The following is a 21,079-nucleotide window of genomic DNA, read 5'->3' as shown; positions in this document are numbered from 1 at the left end:
AAGAGAGAAGGGAAAGTGTAGAGAAGAGAGTATGGAAATAAGGCAAAGAAAATATAAAGAAGAGAGAACACTGTTGAACCTAGCACCAACCTAGATTTAGACACTTAACTTTAGATTTTAGACTCTTCAGCCAGGAACGATATTAGTTACGTATTTATATTGTACCCAGCGCTATGGGTCCCTGATCCATGATTTGGCCTGCTAGTGCTACCACAATACAGATACATAATAATCACTAGATGCTGATTTGTCAAACATTATCACTCTTCCTACAACTTGTTACAGTTCATGAAGTATTCTGAGGAATGGTTTAATCAGCCTCAGTAAAGTGTCACTTGGGCTTTGAAAGACTTGTTTTATTTACTTATCTTGCCCACCTCCGCCCGCATCCCCTATTTTTCCCCCCCATACCAAATGAGACATTTAGTGCCACACAAAAAAACGACCAATAGACTGACAATTGATTTATTCCAAGTCTGGTCTCACTTCTACTTTTTAGAAAAGTTTTCTTATTGGTTATCAGCAGCTAAAACTACTAAGTTTCAGAGTAGCAGCTGTGTTAGTCTGTATTTGCAGAAAGAACAGGAGTACTTGTGGCACCATTACAGCAGATGGACTATATTCTGATCTCACTTACTGTAGTGTACAATGAAAAGGAGGACTTGTGGCACCTTAGAGACTAACAAATTTATTCGAGCATAAGCTTTCGTGAGCTACAGCTCACTTCATCGGATGCATTCGATGAAGTGAGCTGTAGCTCACGAAAGCTTATGCTCAAATAAATCTGTTAGTCTCTAAGGTGCCACAAGTCCTCTTTTTTTTTTTTTTTTTTTTTGAAACTACTAGAAGTCAGCAGCAAGCAAGAGCTTTTCTGAGAAGCTAGAATTAAATCAGACTGGGAAGTAAGCAGAGTCAAACATGAAGCCAGACAGGCAATTGGAGTCTATTATTCAGCTTTATAGGACAAGGAATCTCTCCCAGAGGAGATAAAAATCACACCAGCCAAGTTACAAAACATGGATTTCAATGTGATCACCAGTAGGATTTTTTAAAAGAAACTAAAAGAATGCTGTTTTCATGGCTGTAACTCAGCAAAGCAAGTACTTCTAGATTTGATAACTGCTCTAGTGAGAAAAAAATAGGGACTTTCCGAATAGTGCACTTAGAGAGCAGTTATTAACTGAAAAATGCTATAGTGCGTTTCGTGTCTATCATCTTTCAGTGATGTCCATTCCAAATGTGCTCAGTTTACAAGTCAAAAGAAACCTCATAAGCCAAAATGAATAAGTAATTGGAGATCTGAAAGTCAAAATGTTCTCTCTTTCTGGTCATGCACACAAAACAAGGATTCTGCACTCAGAAGTTTATGGACGATTCTACTGAGGATGTGTGAGTCAGAAAAGAATCCTGCTTACTCTCCGATAGGCGTGCCAGCTCCGTATCTAACGCTAACATCTAATAAAGGAGTCAAAATTTATTGTCAGTAAAATAAGCAGATGTGACTAAATACATAGCGGGAGCAGATCCATTGTGGGAGATGATGATGAGCCAGTTCCTCGGCCCTGCTGTAGCCCATTTGAACTGCTCCAGAGCCACAATGGGGCTGTAAAGTTGCTTAACCAGCCTCCTGAGGATTCCTCCAATGTGTTTAAAGCTGACTTAGCAGCTCTAAGTCAGCCCCTTCTAATTTCAGAGACAGGGACGTAGCTGGAGGAGCTCCTCACTCCAGGAATCCCTGGCTGCTGGAACAGCCTGTTAGGGCCACAGATAGCCTGGCAAGGTTTAGCACAATCACAAATCATGGAGTAGACAATAAACGGGAAGATCAGTACCTCCCTGGATTTTACAAGCACGCATACATCTCTGCATTACTGAATTTTTTGTAAAGTCCAGTTTCAAGGACTTCTGATGATAAAAATGTCTTCTGTTGACATATATGAATGACACCCAATATGTTAGTGTCCCTGTTGTCTGGAAATAGTTGGTACAGAAATAGTTGGCACGAAACTTTAACTAAAATTATAGAACTCTTTCAACCTTTCCACTCTCACTGTGTAAATGTGAAAATATTGTAAATCTTGTTGACAGTTATTGCCATATCTATTGGCACACAGTCAGCAGCAGTTTGAAAAGTATGTGCAGCATTGCTAGTGCCCATTACCTTTCTGCCTATACTTTTTTACAATTTATATTCACCCCAGCAGGCAGCTCCTCAGAGCGCCATTAATTTGTTAGGCGGCTTATACTTTCCAATACTACCCACTTTATAACGTGCTCTTACAAACAGCCTGGTGGTTTACTGGCAACACTTTACAGACTTAGGAGGGAGACCACAATTTAAAGGCAGCAGGTAAAAATGGAACAGGTCACTGAAGTGACATAGAGGGCCTCATTCTGGTCTCACTGAGGCTGGCTTATCTGTGCAATTGCATTGACTTCAGCCAAGTGACTCCTGATCTATGCCTGGTCTCTGCAGAGGGAGGATGGAGACATTATCTAAATGCTCCCTTTTTTGGTGACTGCAGTGGGACATTTGCTTACCCCCACTTCCCAGACACAAAACAAGCTTTGCAGGGTCTCTACTTGCCAAAAAATAATAGAACTAGATATAAGAAATATTTGTATGATTAAATGGGCTTACATTTGGTGAGCCTGATTCTTTCCAAACAAAAGAAAATCCAAAAGAACTCAACTACTCAATAAAAGAGAGACTTAACATATGTATGTGCATGCTCTCAGTCTCTCTTCCCCTGCTCTCCCGCCCATTCTTCTCTACAGTGTTGTGGCAAGTGAGCAGTGCACTAGCGAGAAAATAGCACCTAACTTGCAATTTTACAAGACTATAATAAAATTCGTTCACATCACCAGTATTTTCAGATAATTGTATCTATTTTTTTAATGATTGGCATCATCCTGTATAAAATCTGAAATTGTTACTCAGAATTAAACTGCTGTCAATATGACACCTTTCACAAACACTCAAAGAACTGGACATTTTCTATTAACAAGTAATGAAAAACAGTAAGTTTGTACACGAATGGATTGGAGAACACGATTATGTGAAATAATAGCCCAAAAATGATCTGCTGGGCTACCCTATTTGTATTTCTGAATGTTTAGCCCTACGCTTCAGGCATCTAGGGCAGGGTTAAATGGGAAAATGGTTTGGGTAATATACTATTGGATGTTCAATGTTCAATGTCTGCTGTTAAACAAATTGAACATGAAAGATGGATGTTGCTGCCTTTTCATATAAAGATCACCATGAAAAAGCATCTATTTGGCAGTAGAAAATATCAATGTGTATTTTAACCATACCCACATACACCTGATTGCACTTATGTCATGCCTTTTTAAGGCACTTTCATTAGTAACAATTATCCATAACGTTCATAGATCGCACAGCCAAAAAGACCTAGAAAGGGTTAACAAAGTCTCAGTCGTAAATTTATCCAACCTTTCTGCCTAAAAGCTGCATATGTATTATTTTCTGTGCACTTGCAGTGTTTTCGAACAACAGAACAATTCCTTAATTCGCAAAGGAATCTAAATTACAATAATCAATATGCATTCTTTTCCACAAGAAAGGAAACACCTGTTATAGTTAGTTAATTGCTGACTTTTTTGTAAGCATTTGGAAGAAAAGTAAATTTTACAAATAATTTATATCTGAAAAACTTCTGAATCAAAGACAAGTGTATTATAAAAATGGTATGAAACCAAAAGAGCTTAACAGAGAAAGCAACAGATGTTTTCATTTTGTTAATTAAGGGAAAAGTCCTTACCAAAGCACTTGATAGAATATGGTTATTTTACAATTAAGACACAGATTGGGGCCTTTTTCTATTCTCACACTGATTTAATATTACTGCAACAGTGCAGTTACTCCTGTTCTCCATGAGTCAGAGATCAGATTTAAGCCCCAGAAAAAGAGTGGAATGGAGCAATTTTTTAAAAAAATTACATTTTATTATTAAACAAAGAAAACCTCCATCAGAGATTTTTTTGATTTATCTTAGAGTCCTCTATTCCAGCAATAGCCCCATTTCAAAAACAGGATTTTGATGGGACTACAGCCAGAGTAGGGGGGAAAGTTGCATATTCATGGGTTTATCAAAAATATCTCTATTAAAGAGACTTCTTATATATTAGCATTTCCTCAGCTACAACTTACCAACTTTCTCAGCTCCACATTTAGGAGTGCAGGATGTGCAAAATTCTGCTTTTAGTTAACGTGCTGCATTATTCGTCTGTGGTATAACTCTGGTAATTTCAATGGAGTTACACCAAGGGGAGTTACATCCTAGGGTGTTTACATCACACATTACTATACAAATATCTACACGGCACAGTAAATTTTAAAGTAACAATTATTTGTCTCTTATTTTAGCTCACTTAATTCTAGATTGTCACTACACTGTTCTGTATTTCCCAGGCTGCCAACCTACACCACTGAAATGCTGTCAGAAAAAAAGACTGGTGTGTGGAAGAAACAGGAAAAGAATCTCAGAGCTAAAATTTAGCTTTCCCTGGGTTCCACTGAAACATGCAAGAGCTAAATATGAGACAGTTTCACATTCTGCAAAGTATGTTCTCAACTCAGAGCTCAGATCTTCACATGGATAAATACCAGCAATGCTAGTGTCTCAGAAATGGGGGGAGGGGGGGAGGGAAAAACAGGCCATCTAATTTATCCATCTTCACATGGATAAATACCAGCAATGCTAGTGTCTCAGAAATGGGGGGGCAGGGGGGAGAGGGAAAAACAGGCCATCTAATCCATCACCCTGCCAATGTAGGATGAATTGTGGAAATTGTAGGCATCACTGATTATGCATCACAAGTACAATATATTAAAACCCTTTGGAGATCCTGGACATATATTATATTGCATATCCCCTCTTAAGTATTCATTTGGCTGTCAGTTTAGAAAATACTAGTTTACTTAGAGTGATAAGGCATAAGAGTCATGGAAGGCCTCTTTGGCATATAGCCCTCTGCAGGGGGAGGAAATGACTTGGTCCATAATTACAGAAAGCAAGTGGCCACATGCCTTTGCATAGGATGTATATAACACTTGCATCCCCTATTGCAGGCCAGAGTCTGGAGTAGCTGATTTAGATCATAAAGAACTGCCTATTCCCCATTTTTGGGTTGGTGCAGCACATGGCTCTCCCATTCCTGCCTAGTTCCCATTTACTTCCGCTTCCTTACAGAGTAGCTAGAGTGAATTTCTGTTTGAAACCATGGGAGCTATGCATGCAAATCCCTGTACTTAGAAATAAGATAGTCCTTTATGCCATTTTAATCAATCTCTGCCATATGTGTTACTTAATAGCTCTGTCTTCCTATAGAAAATGAGCAACTTAAGGGAAATGAAACTTTTCAACGATACATTTTCCTTCTGGCAGCCTATGAAATACACCATAATTATCCTCTTTTCGATGAATAACTCTTGAAATAAAAGGAACATTCTGTGGGATAATACAAAGGAATAATACAATGGTAATCTCAATTGCCTTGTAAATAAAAGGATTTTTTATAATTATAATATATACTACCCAGAAACATATATACATACTTTATAAATATAAATCCAAATCAGATTGTCATTCTAATTCTTAAGAGGCTACTACTTCCCAATAATAAGAATAATCATCACCATTTTGCAATTATCACAGATAAGACTTTTCATTCTATGGGATTCAAAAATGTGTTACTCTGGGCTCAATTCCTGAGGTCTGTGGGGCTACTTGCATGAGTGAAAACTACTTAATGTGAGTAAGGGCTGCAGAATCAGACTGCATAAATACAGTGCCACAGCAGTGAAAAGTTGGTTTCCAGGAGGAAAACTGGCACACAGCCTATTGTACAACAATGGAGAGGAAAGGGGGGAAAAGATATTTTCAGCAAGGACCCCAAGACATCCCTTTCTCTTATGAAGACGGTCATCCTATCTTTAATGTCCATGTAAAGCAGACAGGATTTTGATTTTAAGAACTCACCAGATGAAGCACATGGTATACAGTTTAGATATGTCAGCAGGATAAAGGACTGAGTCCTCCCTGTTGGTATTTTAAGCAGTCATTCTGGTGAGTGTAGGCATTGAAAAAACAAGATGCTTAGAACACTGGGCCATCAACTCCAGCTCTTGTGAAACTGCTGAAAAAAGATCAGACTGCAAAGGTTTACACATTACAATAATTATTTGATTTTAACACTAAGATCTTTTCTGACTTGTCACCTTCAAGTATGTCCATGATTAAGCATTCTAATGAAGCATGAAAATCTCTCAAAACAGTGATAAACCTGGAAGGGACAGCTCTTAAAGGGAAAGTTCTAATTTCTAAATAAAACCTCAGAGTTCTAAATAAAATTGTTATTTTGAAACTAGTATTTTGAATACTAAAAACTGAGTTTTGTTACTCTACCCAGTCTCTCTCAGTAAATTCTCCCAAGACCCGTCAAGGAAAAATACCAGGAGAGTCTCAGCTGGAATCTCCTGCTTTGAGCGGGTGGTTGGACTAGATGACCTCTTGAGGTCTATTCCAACCCTAATATTCTATGATTATATGAATCCAGGCCTAACCTGAATGCAATATTGGATAAGGAATTAAACTTTTGAGTTACACCATTAGATGATGATGATGATGTTGATGTTTTCATTATTGTGCTTTTTGTTCTCATACTCTCCTCCCTCCTCTTCCAGCCAGCCTTTTTCTGTCTTTTTCTTCTCTTCTGCACTCTTCTTTACACATTTTCAGCACTATACATTTATTGACCCTGGGTTAATCCTCGTCTTACTTACTCTGGGTCCAATTTAGATCAGGACTCTCCCAAGTTGAACATTTCTGAATTTTTACCAATTTCACCAGGTTTTATTTTAAATTTTAAGTTACAAATGTATTTTGAATGTGCTATGTTTGTTGAAGCCCTTTAGTTCCTATTTGAGACTGTTGAAAGTAGAAACTTACACACACATCTTTAGAGATGGGAAAACTGGTTCAAATAAAATTAGAACTAACTAAAATGAACTCAAATCTTTTATGACATCTGAAATACTCATGTATCTATTTGTGGGAGTATTTGGGGGAGGAGAGGGCTATTAACATATATTGATTTTCTGTTTGCTGAGTATTTTTGCATTCCTGGTTTCACTCAGGGCCAGAAGCTGAAGTGAAAAAAAAAAATCAAAAAACCCATAAGAAACTATTTCCTTAATAGTATTTTCAGAACAGCTGAAACTAGAAATAATGGAAATCTCCTGACAGATTAATTTGTGAAATTTTCAAACCAAAGAGATTCAGAGAAGCATCCAAATCAAATGGTTGTTTGAGCCACACCTTTCAAGCTTTTGAAGTTCATGCAATGATATAACATATTGTATCAAGTGCACGTGTGTGAGAATTAACTGCACAGAAATAAGTTCTACAGGAGGTGTGCAACACCGTGGATATCATATATTAGAGTTTCCCTTGAAATACTCACGGCCCCCAACACTGAATTTCCAATCAACTGATTATTTAACCACTCTACATTCAGTCAATGAAGCTAATCCAACATCAGTATGCATAGCTCTTCTATGAGCTGAGACACTATCTGCCATAATCCCTTTTTTCCCAATTTTTTTTACATTAAGGAATAATATGCAATTCTTTTCTTGCTTCAACATTTAATTGATTTAGTCACTGAATTTAAATGATTGGAAATTTTTCTGCTTACTGGAAATTGGATGCCAAGTGTATCATTTACGGTTCTGAAACAGACACTTGAGTTATATTTAGCCAATTTAAAACAAGTTCCTCTAAATTATTTCCTCTAAATAACCCAGAAAACTGACTAATAATATTGGTGAAATAGACAACAGCAGGTGTGTCTATTTCTATCAATCCATATAATAAGTGTATGTTCTAAAGTACCTAGATAGGAGAGTCAAGTCATATATTCAATTAGCTTTAGCATGCAACAAGCATCTTCATAAAGTATCTTCATCTCATTTTGTAGCTGAAAAAATAAAAATAAATGTAACAAGTGGAAGAAAACAGAAGTTGATAATAATTAATATAAACTGAAACTAGGAATTGTAGAAAATTGATAAGGGAATCAAGGAACACAAAATGAAATCTATGGCCAGCAGAGTTAAGGACAATAAGAAGGATTTTTTAAAAGTACATTAGGAACAAAAATAATCCTAACAATAGTATTGGTCCATTACTAGATGGAAATGGTATAATTATCGATTATAATGCAGAGAAGGCAGAAGTGTTCAATAAATATTTCTACTCTGTATTTGGGGAAAAACTGATGATGTCATTGGATTATATGATAACAGTCTTCTATTCCACTAGAATCTCAGGAGGATGTTAAACTACACATTTTTAAATAAGCAGATCTCGATAACTTACATTCCAGAGTTTTAAGAGAGCTGGCTGAGGAGCTCGCTGGACCATGAATTCTGATTCAGTAGTCTTGGAACACTGAGGAAGTTCCAGAAGACTACAAGAAAGCCAATATGCCAATATTTAAAAAGGGTAAACAGGATGACTTGAGCAACTATCAGACTGTCATTCCCCTTCAATCCCCATCAAGATAATACAGGACTGATACAGGACTTGATTAATAAAGAATTAAGGGAGGATAATATAATGTCAATCAACATGGATTTATGGAAAGTAGATTCTGTATCTTTTCTTGGATGAGATTACAAGTTTGGATGATAAAGGCAATAGCGCTGATGTTATATAATTAGACTTGAATAAGGCATTTGACCTGGAACCGCATGATGTTTTGATTAAATTAGAAAGATATCAAATTAACACAGTACATATTAAATGGATCAAAAGCTGTCTAACAGATAGGTCTCAACATGTAATTGTAAATGGAGGCTTATCACTGGACATGTGTTTCTAGAGGGGTCCTGCAGGGATTGATTCTTGGCCCTATGTCATTTCACATTTTTATTAAAGACTTAGAAGAAAACATAACATAATTAATGATATATGGGGCCCTACCAAACTCATGACTGTGAAAAATGTGTCACAGACTGTGAAATCTGGTCTCCCCCATGAAATCTGATCTCCCCTGTGAAATCTGGCTAGTGTAGGGGGGTTCATGGTATTGCCACCCATCTGCTCTGCCTTCGGAGCTGGGAGGCCAGAGAGCAGTGGCTGCTCCCAGGCATCCAGATCTGAAGGCAGCGCCGCCACCAGTAGCAGCACAGAAGTGAGGGTGGCATGATATGGGGGGGGAAGAGGGTCATCACTTTTTTGCAGGGGGGCAGGGATTGCCTTATGAGTGGGTGACATGGGTGACTGCCCAGGGCACCATGGTCAGCGGTGGCATTGTGACACACAGAGGCAGCCCAAGGATCCTTTAACCCCTGAGTGCTGGGGAGGGGCAGGGTTGGGGTCACACCAACCGGGGGCTCCTACTGTGTGTCATGCTTCAGCTGCTAGTCCCAACCCGCTTGCAGAGGGATGGGACTTCCTCTTCATGGGCCACTCCTGGAGCCAGGTCAGATCCACCTCTGCTGGGAGCACAGAAGTAAGGATGGCAATATCATACCATACCACCCTCACTTCTGCACTGCGGGTGGCGGCAGCACTGCCTTCAGAGCTGGGCTCCCATCCAGCATCCACCACTCTCCAGCCGCCCAACTCTGAAGGCAGCCCTGCCGCCACCAGCAGTGCAGAAGTAAGGGTGGCAATACCATGACTCCCCTACAATAACCTTGCACTGCCCCACCCCCATAATCCCCTTTTGGACCGGACCTCCATGGTTACAACACTGTGAAATTTAAGATTTAAATACCTGAAACGATGACATTTAAGATTTTTAAAATCTCATCACTGTGAAATTTACCAAAATGGACCGAGAATTTGGTAGGGCCCTAATGATAAAGTTTGAAGACGATACAAAAATTGGGGGAGTGGAAACTAATGAAGAGGACGGATACAGAGTGATCTGGATTGCTTGGTAAGGCAGGCACAAGCAAGCACTATGTGCTTTAATATGGCTAAATCTATGAACCAAAGAATGTAAGCCATATTTACACGATGGGGACTCTGTCCTGGGAAGCAGTGACTCTGAAAAAGATTTGGGGGTTGTGGTTGATAATCAGCTGAATGAGAGCTCCCAGTGCAATGCTGTAGCCTACAGGGCTCAAGCATTCCTCGGATGCATAACCAGGGGATTAGGAGAGGAGTAGGCATAAAGGATTTTACTGCTGTATTTGGCATGGTTGCAGCCACTGCTGCAATACTATGTCCAATTCCAGTGTTTACAATTCAAAAGGATGTTCATAAATTGGACAGAGTTCAGAAAAGAGCCATGAGCGTGATTAAAGGTTTAGAAAACCTGCCTTACAGTGACAGACACCAGGAGCTCAATCTATTTAATTTAACAAAGAGAAGGTAAAGGGGTGACTTGATCGCAGTCTATAAGTACCTACTTGGGGAACAAATATTTGATAATGGGATTTTTGATCTGGCAGAGAAAGGTAAAATATGATCCAATGGCTGGAAGCTGAAGCTAGACAAATTAAGAATGGAAATAAGGCATGAATTCTTTGAACAGTGAGAATAATTAACCATTGGAACAACTTTCTGATCCAAAGTCAACACTCTGATTCAAAGCTTGAAATTCAGACAGCACTGAAAATAGCCATGCAGTAACTTAAAATTTCCCCCCAAAACAAGGCTTGTTGAGGATTTTGTAGACCCATTAAGCGTTCCAAGCTTACCGTTGAGAATTCCTGCCATTCCTAGCTCTTTTGGATGCTTGGATGGGTTTGTTACCTTGCTGTTGGCATGTTAGCTGTACTGAGTATTCTTTTTTCTCTTTTTATGGCTTACAGCAGGGCCGCCTTACCTGGTCTAGCTTCAGACTAGCTATTGCCTCATCTTCCCCTAAGTTCAAAGAGCTAATCGCTTGCCTGTATTCTCCACCACATGTAGGCTGCTGTCCTATCTCCCCGTCCCATTAAAGACTCACTGCCACACAGAGTCTTTGAGGCTCTTGCTCCAGGGCACTACTGTATTAATTCAAACACAAAACAAAGTAGGTTGCCAGGACCCAGAGGCCTTTCACTCTGCTACCCACTTCCTCTGCTCCAGAGCTACTCACAGGAGCCAACTTTCCTCCAACAACCTGGGTCAACTGATCCCTTTATAGAGGGCATGTAACCCCTTCTCATCTGGGTCTGATAATCAAACAGACTGGCCAGCCCCAGGCGCCCTGGCCCTTAAAGATGCAGGCCAGCATGTTACATGGCTGCTGTTGAGTTCCCCTGCGGCCTTGTCACTTTCCCTTGCTTCAGCATCTTCCCATTTTTGTGACTGTGCATATGTTGTCTTGGCAGATGTTGCTCCATTTCTATGGCTTCTGCTTTTCCATCCAGAAACTCATAATAAAGAAAGCACATCAACACAAATTTTCACCCAGAGTTATTGAATCATAGGCCATGAGCTTGGTTTATATCTAAATGCTGAATTAAGCCATGAACATGCATTGTCTTAAATTTAAGAAGCCTCTGGCTAGTAGCTCACTACAGTTTTGCTGTCAAGCTGTTCAATTTGATTTCCCTTTTCTTAACATTTTGTTAAACATCAGTATGCGGGTTGCTGTGCAAGGTGCACAGAAAGAAATGATCCTATCCTGAAGAGTTTATAATTTAAGACCTTAATCCTGTAAAGACTTATGCTTATAAACTTTGCTCACATGAGCATTCCCATTGAAGTCAATGGGACTCCTCATGTGAGTAAAGTTATATGTGTGTGTGCGCGCACGTAGGGTGCGTGTGTGTTTGAAGGATTGGGCCCCAGGGTGTGATTCAGTGAGGTGCTTAACATAATCCAGCACCAAATTAGGCTCCCAATAAACTTGAGCAGTTGGGACTGGTCTCCAAATAAGATTCAGCAAAGAAAACAAATATTTTTCCTCACCCAAAGAAAACTTTGGCAGTGCAATTCCTATAATAATATATTTCCTTCTGTCAGAAATACTAAAGAAAACAGGGAAAGGTTTGAGAACTTGATTTAACATTTCTGGCAGGAAGAGAATTTAATATATAATCATTGTTGTTTTATCACCTAACAGAATTGGTGTATCTTTCATGGAAAATATAGTGTCTTAATATAATCTATATTTTGAGAGAGTGCCATTTGCTAAAAAGCAGGTAGCTCAGTTGTTTACAGTTATACGTCCAAGCTCATATTTTAGTCTACATGCCATAGGTTCACCTTTTGTAAAACACTGATTCTTGGCTTTTATTAATATTTGTGTATATTCATAAAGAAAAATCTTGGCCAAATAATGTTAAAGGATTTTGTCTAAGCTCCAGAAAGAAAGATGGTTCACAGTTACAGCTAAAATGCTGTCCTTAGAATAATCAGTAATGTGTAGACATTTCACAGATCTGTTAATGCCTGGGGATCTGATTGGTAAAATATTGCATATGAAAATTTTGCCAAAGCAAACTGTTCACCAAATCCTCTAGCTGTTCTAGACTGCCAACTAAATCGGTATTTAGGTCTTCATAATAAAATGGATTTTGCACAAGAGAAACTATAATAATTATTTCCTAACTCTGTCATGTATTAATAAGCATGTGCATTTCTGCTCTAGAAACTTTTCTTGAAATATGCTATCTATATCTATCAAAGCCAGTTACAAGTAGAAAATATTAGTGCCAAATGTCACTTTCTGACATCCTTGCACAACTCCCATAGAAATCAGTGGGAGTTGCACTCATGCACCCAAGTGAAGAACTTAGCTTTTCAATTTTTGTTTCATAGATTTTAATAATGGGACTGTTTTGCAAATAAATTGGAGAAAGTCCAGAGGAGGTCAACAAAGATGATAAAAGGTTCAGAAAAATCTGACTTTTGAGGAAAGGTTAAAAAAACTGGGCATGTTTGGTCTTGAGGCAAGAAGACTCGGGGGACCAGTCTTCAGTTAAGTTAAAGGCTGTTATAAAGAGGATGCTGATCAATTGTTCTCCATGTTCACTGAAGATAAGGCAAGAAGTAATCAGCTTAATCTTCAGCAAGAGACATGTATGTTAGATATCAGGAAAGACTTTCTAACTCTAAGGATAATTAAGCACTGAAATAAGCTTTCAAGGGAGGTCGTGGAATCCCCAAAACAGGAGGTTTTTAAGAACAGGTTAGACAAGCAATGGTTAGGGATGGTCAAAATATACTTGGTTCTGCCTCAGCACAAGGGGCTAGGCTACATGATCTCTCAAGGTTCCTTCCAGCCCTACGTTTCTTTGATTTTCTTCTTCTTTCTAGTTAAGGGGGCAAATTATGGCCTGGCTAGTATGGCAGCACACAAGTAGTATAAGGTGACCCCTTACTCCCTTATGCTGGCTATCTCCATCACAAGTAGCAATGCAGGAGAGGAAGCAGTCTCCACAGAATAAATACATCCCCTCCACACCCAGTGGGCAGGAGGGGCCAGGAGTAGGTAGAGCTTTGTCTCCTCCCCCTTCAATAAGTGGTGTTGCTGCATGCATGAGGCCACATATTCTGCACCAAACAAACCTAATGCAGTTTAGTCCCACAATCTATCTCCTGGCCTGCTTCAGGGTAAGTGAAGCAATTCAGGAAAGATTGGACAGTCACAATCCAGTCTTAAGTGTTGACAGTGTTAATCGTTCCAGGATTCAGATTGTGTGCGCCAAGCTTCAGCCCAATGCACATTTTTATGGTCAAGTTATAAAATCACAAAAGCAAGGATTTATAATGAAACACAGATTGATCCACAGTTTTAGTGACACAGTTGCATTGCTATTATTTGATAATACTAAAAATGAGCTTCAATACTGCTCAAAAGTCCTAATTAGGAGAATTAGATTTTCAGGAAAATCAGATATGTATCCTTATAAAAGCCTTATGTTAGCTAATATTTTCATATAAAGTGTGGCTGTTTAGTTATGTCTTGTGATTAGATGCTGTGTTTGGATATAAAACCAGCTGAAAGGATATTTATTCAGACTAAGTAAATTAATGAACAAAGATTAACATGCAGGTGTGTATTTGGTTCTCAAACTACCAGTACACACTTCAGCAGAAGTCTAACATTTTGTGAAATGTTTCCTCCAAACTAAAAATACACAAGCCTTTAAGTAACTAAAATGTATTTAAAAAAAGACACTAATCTAAGACAAGATGTGACTCAAGGACATACTATTTTCAAGCTAGCAAAGGAATCACATTATCTGAGAACAGACAGGAAGTCAGCTGTTTTGATAGCTGATTGACTTAAACTTTTCACCTTACCTAACCAAAGCTCTTTATAAATTCTAAATGTATAGTCAAAGTACTTCTTCATACACTTAAAAAACCCTGTCCTTTAAAAGAAGCTCTTTGAAACTTGAAAATACATTTGTTCACCTCACAAATTTGTTTTTTTCCTATCTGGTAACCACTAGGGTTTATCCACTAACTATTTACCTTAGACTTAAATGTTTAAGTTAATACAAGGCTTGGGAAAGGTACTCAATTGAGATTGGAAGCAGAGTCACAGAAACAACAACACAGCCAGTGACATTCCAAACTTCTTCGCACTACCCAGCAACATTCCTGAACATTGACATGGAAGGACCACCTTTAAAGGTAACTAGTGTTCTTCATTCAGTCCTTGATATCTCTGCTGAGACTGCCAACAAGGACGTAAACAAAGGGTAATAATTACTATTGTAACATGGAGACAAATCCACCAGTCACTAGACTGAAACTGCTATCCCATTCGATACAGATCTTCAAACACCTGAGAGGTTACTACAGTTTTCACCCATACCAATTTGAAAGGCATGTGAATTGCTGCCCTTGATATGAAATCCCTTTGTTTGTTAGGTTATGCCTACACTACGGTTGGACCTTACAGTGGCACAGTTGGACCTTACAGCTGCGCCGCTGTAAGGTCTCCTGTGTAGCCTCTTTTTGCTGGCAAGACGGCTCTGCTGCCGTCATAATTAAACCACACCCAACAAATGGTGTTAGCTATGTTGGCAGGTGAGCCTCTCCTGCTGGCACAGCACTGTCCACACCAGCACTTTTGTTGGTGAAACTTATGTTGCTCGGTGGACCAAGCACACAATTGTGATCTTTTTTCTCTTGGTTTTCAAGAAACAAGGGATTCTAGGATTGACAGCAGCAGTAGAAACTCTGTAGTTGGTAGGAAGGTGTGGTAGCACCATGGAGCTGTCCCAGCTCCACCTGGACTATCAGAGCAGCGCTAAAATGAGTACGGGGTGAAGGAAACATGCTGCACCCTGCTAATGGGCACAGGAGATACCATTGTTGTGGCCAGTCCCCCAGCAATCCCAGAGTCCTTGTGCCTTCTTCAAAGACAATGCCTCAGTAAACTTCTGCCAATACACATTGCCTTCTCATCCCAGTCAGGTAGTGGTTTAAAGCTACAATATATCCCATACTAGTGTCATGAACAAACAAGGACTTAAAAAAAGTTTGATGTCTGAGTACCAGATCTGGGAAAAAAAACCAGATATTTAGAATCTTTAGAGAAGCAGCAAAAGTAAAAGGATTGAAATAAAATCAGAATGTAAAAATCCTGAGTTTTATCAAGCTTACCGAGAAATACACCTTTTGAATGTTTTAACCCATTGGGGTAAGGGATCTTTCTCTTTGAAAATGAAAAATACAAAGAGAGCAAAAGAAGGAGTACATAGATAACTGTAGGCCAATAGTATCATACTGTGGTCTGTAGAACCCTTTCATGTGGTCTGTACCAAATAATATTTTAGACCAAAATGTTGGAGGGTTGTGTGGGGAGGTAGGTTCATAAGAAGTTCTCTTTAGAAAGTGGTCCACAAAATGCAAAAATTGGAGAAAAACTGATTTAAACTTCTTAACTTGTAATATTTAATGTTGTGTTACAATGAATGCTGTCCAGCTCCCACCAAGTAAAATGGACACTTATTTACTACAATGATTGTCAGAAATAACTTTTAATAATGAAATCTTAGGACTGAATCCTGAGATCTCTATAAAAATGAGTAATGACTAAATAGAAGGGAAAGCTGGCAGGCAAACTGCAGTGTATATAATCAGGGAGTGCAGATAGGATCCAGGTATGGTAGCAGATCCTCATTATTACCATGATGAGACAAGCTCAATGGCTATGGAGGACAAATTCTGTCAGAATAGGGGCATGTCTGTCCCTGAAACCAAATTGTATGTAGAGTGTTATTCATGAGTAGCTTTTATCTGGCTTCTGTAGCATTAAGCACTTTTTCTACAGAATAGAACAGCAGTGCTCCATGTTGTTGTTTAGTCTGCTTCACATGTGACGTCCTATCTAGGTTTGCACACAGATCGCAATTATCAGTGTAGATGTGTTTATGCCAGTGCACTGCTGCAGCATTTTGTGTTTGTGTGTGTGTTTTGTTTTTTTAAGCCACACTTAGTTTCGATAAGGAGGAATATAGCATTATAGTTTTATAAGTTATTTGACTGTCTAGAACGAGCTACTCATTTTAATCTGAAGATTACCTTGACATGCAACCTTCAATTCCTTAGCATCTGTGACAATGGTTCTTTTATCCAACCTCTTCTTTTCAGTTCGACGATGGCTACGTCTTTTCTTCGTCTCTCCCCAAAGATTTGATCCACCGTGCATGCTTGGAATATTCAGAATGGCAATTCCTTCCAGAGAAATATTGATTAAGTCTAGCTGAATTCCATCACACTGATTAGCAAAGGAAACAAAGAAATAAAGAGAGAAAGCAGTAAGACAGAAAGAGAAACCAGAATGTTCTACCTACCAGTTTTTTTTCCTTCATCATTCCTCCTACTGTCAAATACATACTCCTGTTTAATACTAAAATATATATATCATACCTGGAAAGGAACTATGAGCTGGGAAGAAGAGTACAAGGTCCTGGTTTAGAAGGTGGAATGTGGATATGATTACTATTCATCCCCAGGTTGCTTGCTTAAACATGGAACTATTTGGCAATGAAAGGTTGTTATCTGATGGTTATGCATTGACTGATGTGAAATGTGTTCATGATCTCACTACAGCTCTTATTGGACAAATATCCATATGGCAAAAACTACCTTCACAATAATCTGTCTGTGCCAGAGAAACACTTTTTCTATTTTAGGGTTTTATACTGCTGCCCAGCACCATAGTATCTGAGCACTTTCCATGTAAGATCAGTAGCAACTGTGGAAGTCCCTGCGTAGACTTCATGGAGTTTCTGACACCTCCACTGCTGGTAATCAAAACCCTTTTCTGAACATTAATTTACTTTTAAAATTTAAATTAACCTTTAGAGCAATGTTTCTGAAACTGGGGTCTGCGGGCCCACCTGATCAACTCTTCCCTTTTCCTCCCTCACCTCCTCCCATCCGTCCCAGCGCCTTCTGCATGCCAGGGAACAGCTGTTCAGCAGCATGCAGGAAGTGCTGGGAGGGAAGGGGAGTAGCTGGGATGGGGTGGAAAGAGGCAGGGAAGAGGAGGGACAGGGGTGGAGTGGGAAGAGGTGGGGTAAGGCCTTCAGAAAGTGGGGTGGGGCGACGGCCTGGGGCTGAGTGGGGGAAGACTTGGGGGTCCCCAAATTTTTAAAATCAAAATGGGGGTCTTTGGGTTGCTAAAGTTTGAGAACCGCTGTTCTAGAGGACTTAAATTTATCACCACATCTGACAGACGAATAGCACACACCTGCTTAGCACTATACAGCAGTCAAATCATTGGGAATGAGCCCATGTTGGAGATAAACCAAAGATCTTCTTGGCCAGGAGCAAAGTGCTACCAGTAGAGCCATAAGGAAACTTCTATTCTGCTTTAAAAATCAGTTTCTTCAATAATATAATAGCTTTCCTTGAAAGTGATATAAGGAGTCCCACTTTGGCTTCTTTGCTATCTCTTTAGGAAAGTTAGTGCTCCTGACAGATGCCAGATGGAAAGTCCTAAACAGAAAACTCCCCCTATCCAGAGAACAGGAAACCTATTTAGAACAGGAGTCACTACACACTGTCCTGTTTACATCTCCTAAAGATGAGGTAGATTGAGGGGTGTGAAGATAATTTAGTTTCTGTGCTCATTCAGTCCTTGGCCTCTCAGCTGAGACTTCCAATACACATACAATGTAGTGCCGGTTTTCCTATACGGACACACATTCCCTTAGGAACCAGACCGAAACCACTAACCCATTCCATCTACAGCAAGGAACTGAACAGCAATCGGATAGAAAACAACCAACTTTTGGTTACTACAACTTGGATTATATTTGCACCCATTACTAGGGCAAAGGCTTCATATCCATTTATTAATTCATTGAGTCATCCAAAGTCCCCAGGATCCACATTCCCATATTGGCTGAAGTTATTTGCACACTAGCCTCATGCCTCACAACACATCCTGGCATAACCACATGCTTTATTATATATTGCATGAATATGTTAGGTCCCGGTTCTGTAATTTACAGTATGCTAGGGGATGCCTGCACTTTCATCAAGCCCTTTCAGTGGGGTTCTGCATAGCTACAGGGACCCACTTGTACATTTTAAATGCAGGATTATGGCCTGAATTTGGAATGCCAATATATAATTACCAGGAAGAAATCTAGAAAAAAAATATATGGTTCAGTGAGAGTTCATTGACATCTGGTAGCTCACTGCTCTACAGGCCACTGTCATTTTCTTTCTCTGCTTAACATTAAGCCTTTATTAAGGCTTTTACCAAGAAAAAGAACCCACTACATATAATTATGATCATCCCTGCCCCAATTGTTCACTTATCCTGTAACTCACCCAAAGCACAAAACCAAACCATACTTAGCGTATACCCCTCTGTCTCTTTCAAATGCTTTTAACAATATTACAAATCTAGAGAAGAGACAAGAGCAATCACAATAGAAAGGCTTCCTTTCTATATTTTCTCACACAAAATTAAAAAGTTTAAAGCCACGTAAAATATTCAGTGAGGGAAGCTGGTAAGATGCAATGACGTCTTGAAATGACTTGGCAGTTGTGGAAACAAGTATAACAGAAATGGCACATTTTTATTGACTTTCCAAAAAAGGTGATGAGTGTCTTCAATGTCATTTTGGAAGAAAACTCATGGTTTTTCTATATTTTATATGTATTAAAGATAAAGATTTATTTTACTAAAAAATTCTGCTCATGTGTATACTTACTTACTGCTACACATTCTAGATAAACAGATATTAATTTCATAATTAAAAGTAATCTTGTGTAAATACCCTGCAGGCCTCAATGAATCAAACACATACTGTGTGTCAGGCCTCCCACTGTCTTCAAGTGGAATGTACTGGCTGGATAATTAGATAGTACATATTTTTTAACCTTATTTGCATGCATATTATATCTTTTGCACACTGACAAGCAGCAGTAACAACAAAAGTCAGATTACCACAGGGAATTCCCACAAAGAAGTCTTCATTCCTTATAATTTGCAGCCTAAATTAAAATAATTTGATCTTTGACAAGGATGAAATGTCAAGCAGAAGGGGGTCCTCTACAAGCCACGGCCTGTGGCTTCTGAAATCTGCCTAATTTATGTCAGTCACTTCTTAATACATATTTAAGTATTACACGAAAAAGATGATAAATATGCAATCTGACACCTTTGGTATTTCCCTGCTGTTAATTTATAAAGGTCTGGCGTCCCCCAAACCGACTGGAATTATTTAAATAAAAGAAGAATTGTAAAATAAGATGGTGCCGGGGCCTCACTTCCATTTTCACTCAATATTGAACACAGCAGGTAGTACACTAAGACAATTATTTGACTAGGCCTCAGAATCCCACTGTGATGAGTTACTTTCAGAATTAGTAAAGAAGGATTTCTTTTGTTCATACACAGAGAAGGAGTTTGCTCTATAGGTAGCTTTGTTGCCCTAATACATTCATATTCTAAAATAACAGATCACATTTGTATTCTGTTCCTATTTTTTCTGTTTCATATAATGTAAAGGTATTGTTAATATAACAGCATGCTTTTTAGATGTATATCTTGTCTATATCAACTAGAAAATAGTAGTTTTTTTCTGGTTCCTTTTGGGTCCATTCTTGGATGCAGTCTAATTTTCTGTGTTAGCGTTTCTATTACATTCATTAGCCTGGAACATTTTAGATCTGTCTTAGAGTGAAGCTATCAAGTGTGATTTAATTTACTGAAAAGAACTGAGAATGAAGGCTATAGAATCTGAATAAGTGCAATACTGTGCCACACCATACTGTCACTTAATCTTGCTCATTTTTATATAAAAAGGTATTTATGGAGGAGAAGCTGATAGCCCAGGACACACTATAAAGGTTTAAGTCTAATTTTGGTAACGACTCAAATTACAAAGGAAAGAAAACTAATTTTACAGATTGCCATTTTCCTCCATAAAATTGCTTTCCTTCTCATTTAGAAGACTTGTCTTTTGGGGCCCCGATTCAGAAAAGTATTCCTATTCAGGACAGCGCTTGAACATGTGCTCATGTGCTTTTCCTGTCACCTTCACATGGATTTTCATGTACAAATTTGAGGTTTAAAATGTACTATTCATCTTGTACAGAAAAGAAAGTACAGGACTTAAGAAATCAGAGTGCAAATTAGGAAGGCTAGGCTTAATTAAGTTAGAAACCAAATATAAGGATGAACTAATATTTGCCTGTAAAATGCCTGATTACATTCTCCCAGCTCAGAAATACACATCCTTAATCTTCGTGGGCTTTGTTCATGCAACATTTGGCTCTGTAGCAAATGCACTCTTTGTGTGTTTTATTCACAAAGTGAAATGTGGTATTATTCATCAAGGTCTCATTTGCAGTGAGATCCTTGAGCAAAGGGCAGCAGGTAACAAACCAGATGAAAACACATTGTAACATAAATGCTTATAATATAAGAACAAAACAGAAGAAAATACAAATACATGGTTAGGTATTATTAGTGTAAGAGAAACCTATTTTTCAAGGTAATAGCTGTGCATAATTTATTCCCACTACCCAATTTTAAGGAGTCCATTTCTATTTGATTTGCTCAGGTACCTCTCTTGAGCATTAATTATATTAACCATCATGCAGTAAGTGAATAAAAA

General features: G+C 38.7%; 1 protein-coding gene across 2 annotated transcripts in view; it reads right to left on the bottom strand.

Annotated features, from left to right (window-relative positions):
• DGKB (diacylglycerol kinase beta) overlaps positions 1–21,079 on the bottom strand; it is a 452,380-nt gene that overhangs the window by 83,944 nt on the left and 347,357 nt on the right. The window contains exon 22 of one of the 2 annotated variants that reach the window (XM_073333808.2): positions 16,518–16,713. In XM_073333808.2, coding sequence (XP_073189909.1) covers positions 16,518–16,713 — 196 coding nt within the window. Of the gene's footprint in view, positions 1–16,517; positions 16,714–21,079 lie in introns of those variants that run through there. The other variant, XM_073333809.2, reaches the window with a different exon arrangement.

The sequence above is a fragment of the Lepidochelys kempii genome, chromosome 2 (genome assembly GCF_965140285.1).
Source record: "Lepidochelys kempii isolate rLepKem1 chromosome 2, rLepKem1.hap1, whole genome shotgun sequence".
Taxonomy (NCBI): Eukaryota; Metazoa; Chordata; order Testudines; family Cheloniidae; genus Lepidochelys; species Lepidochelys kempii.
This window is presented reverse-complemented; position numbering and strand designations above follow the sequence as displayed.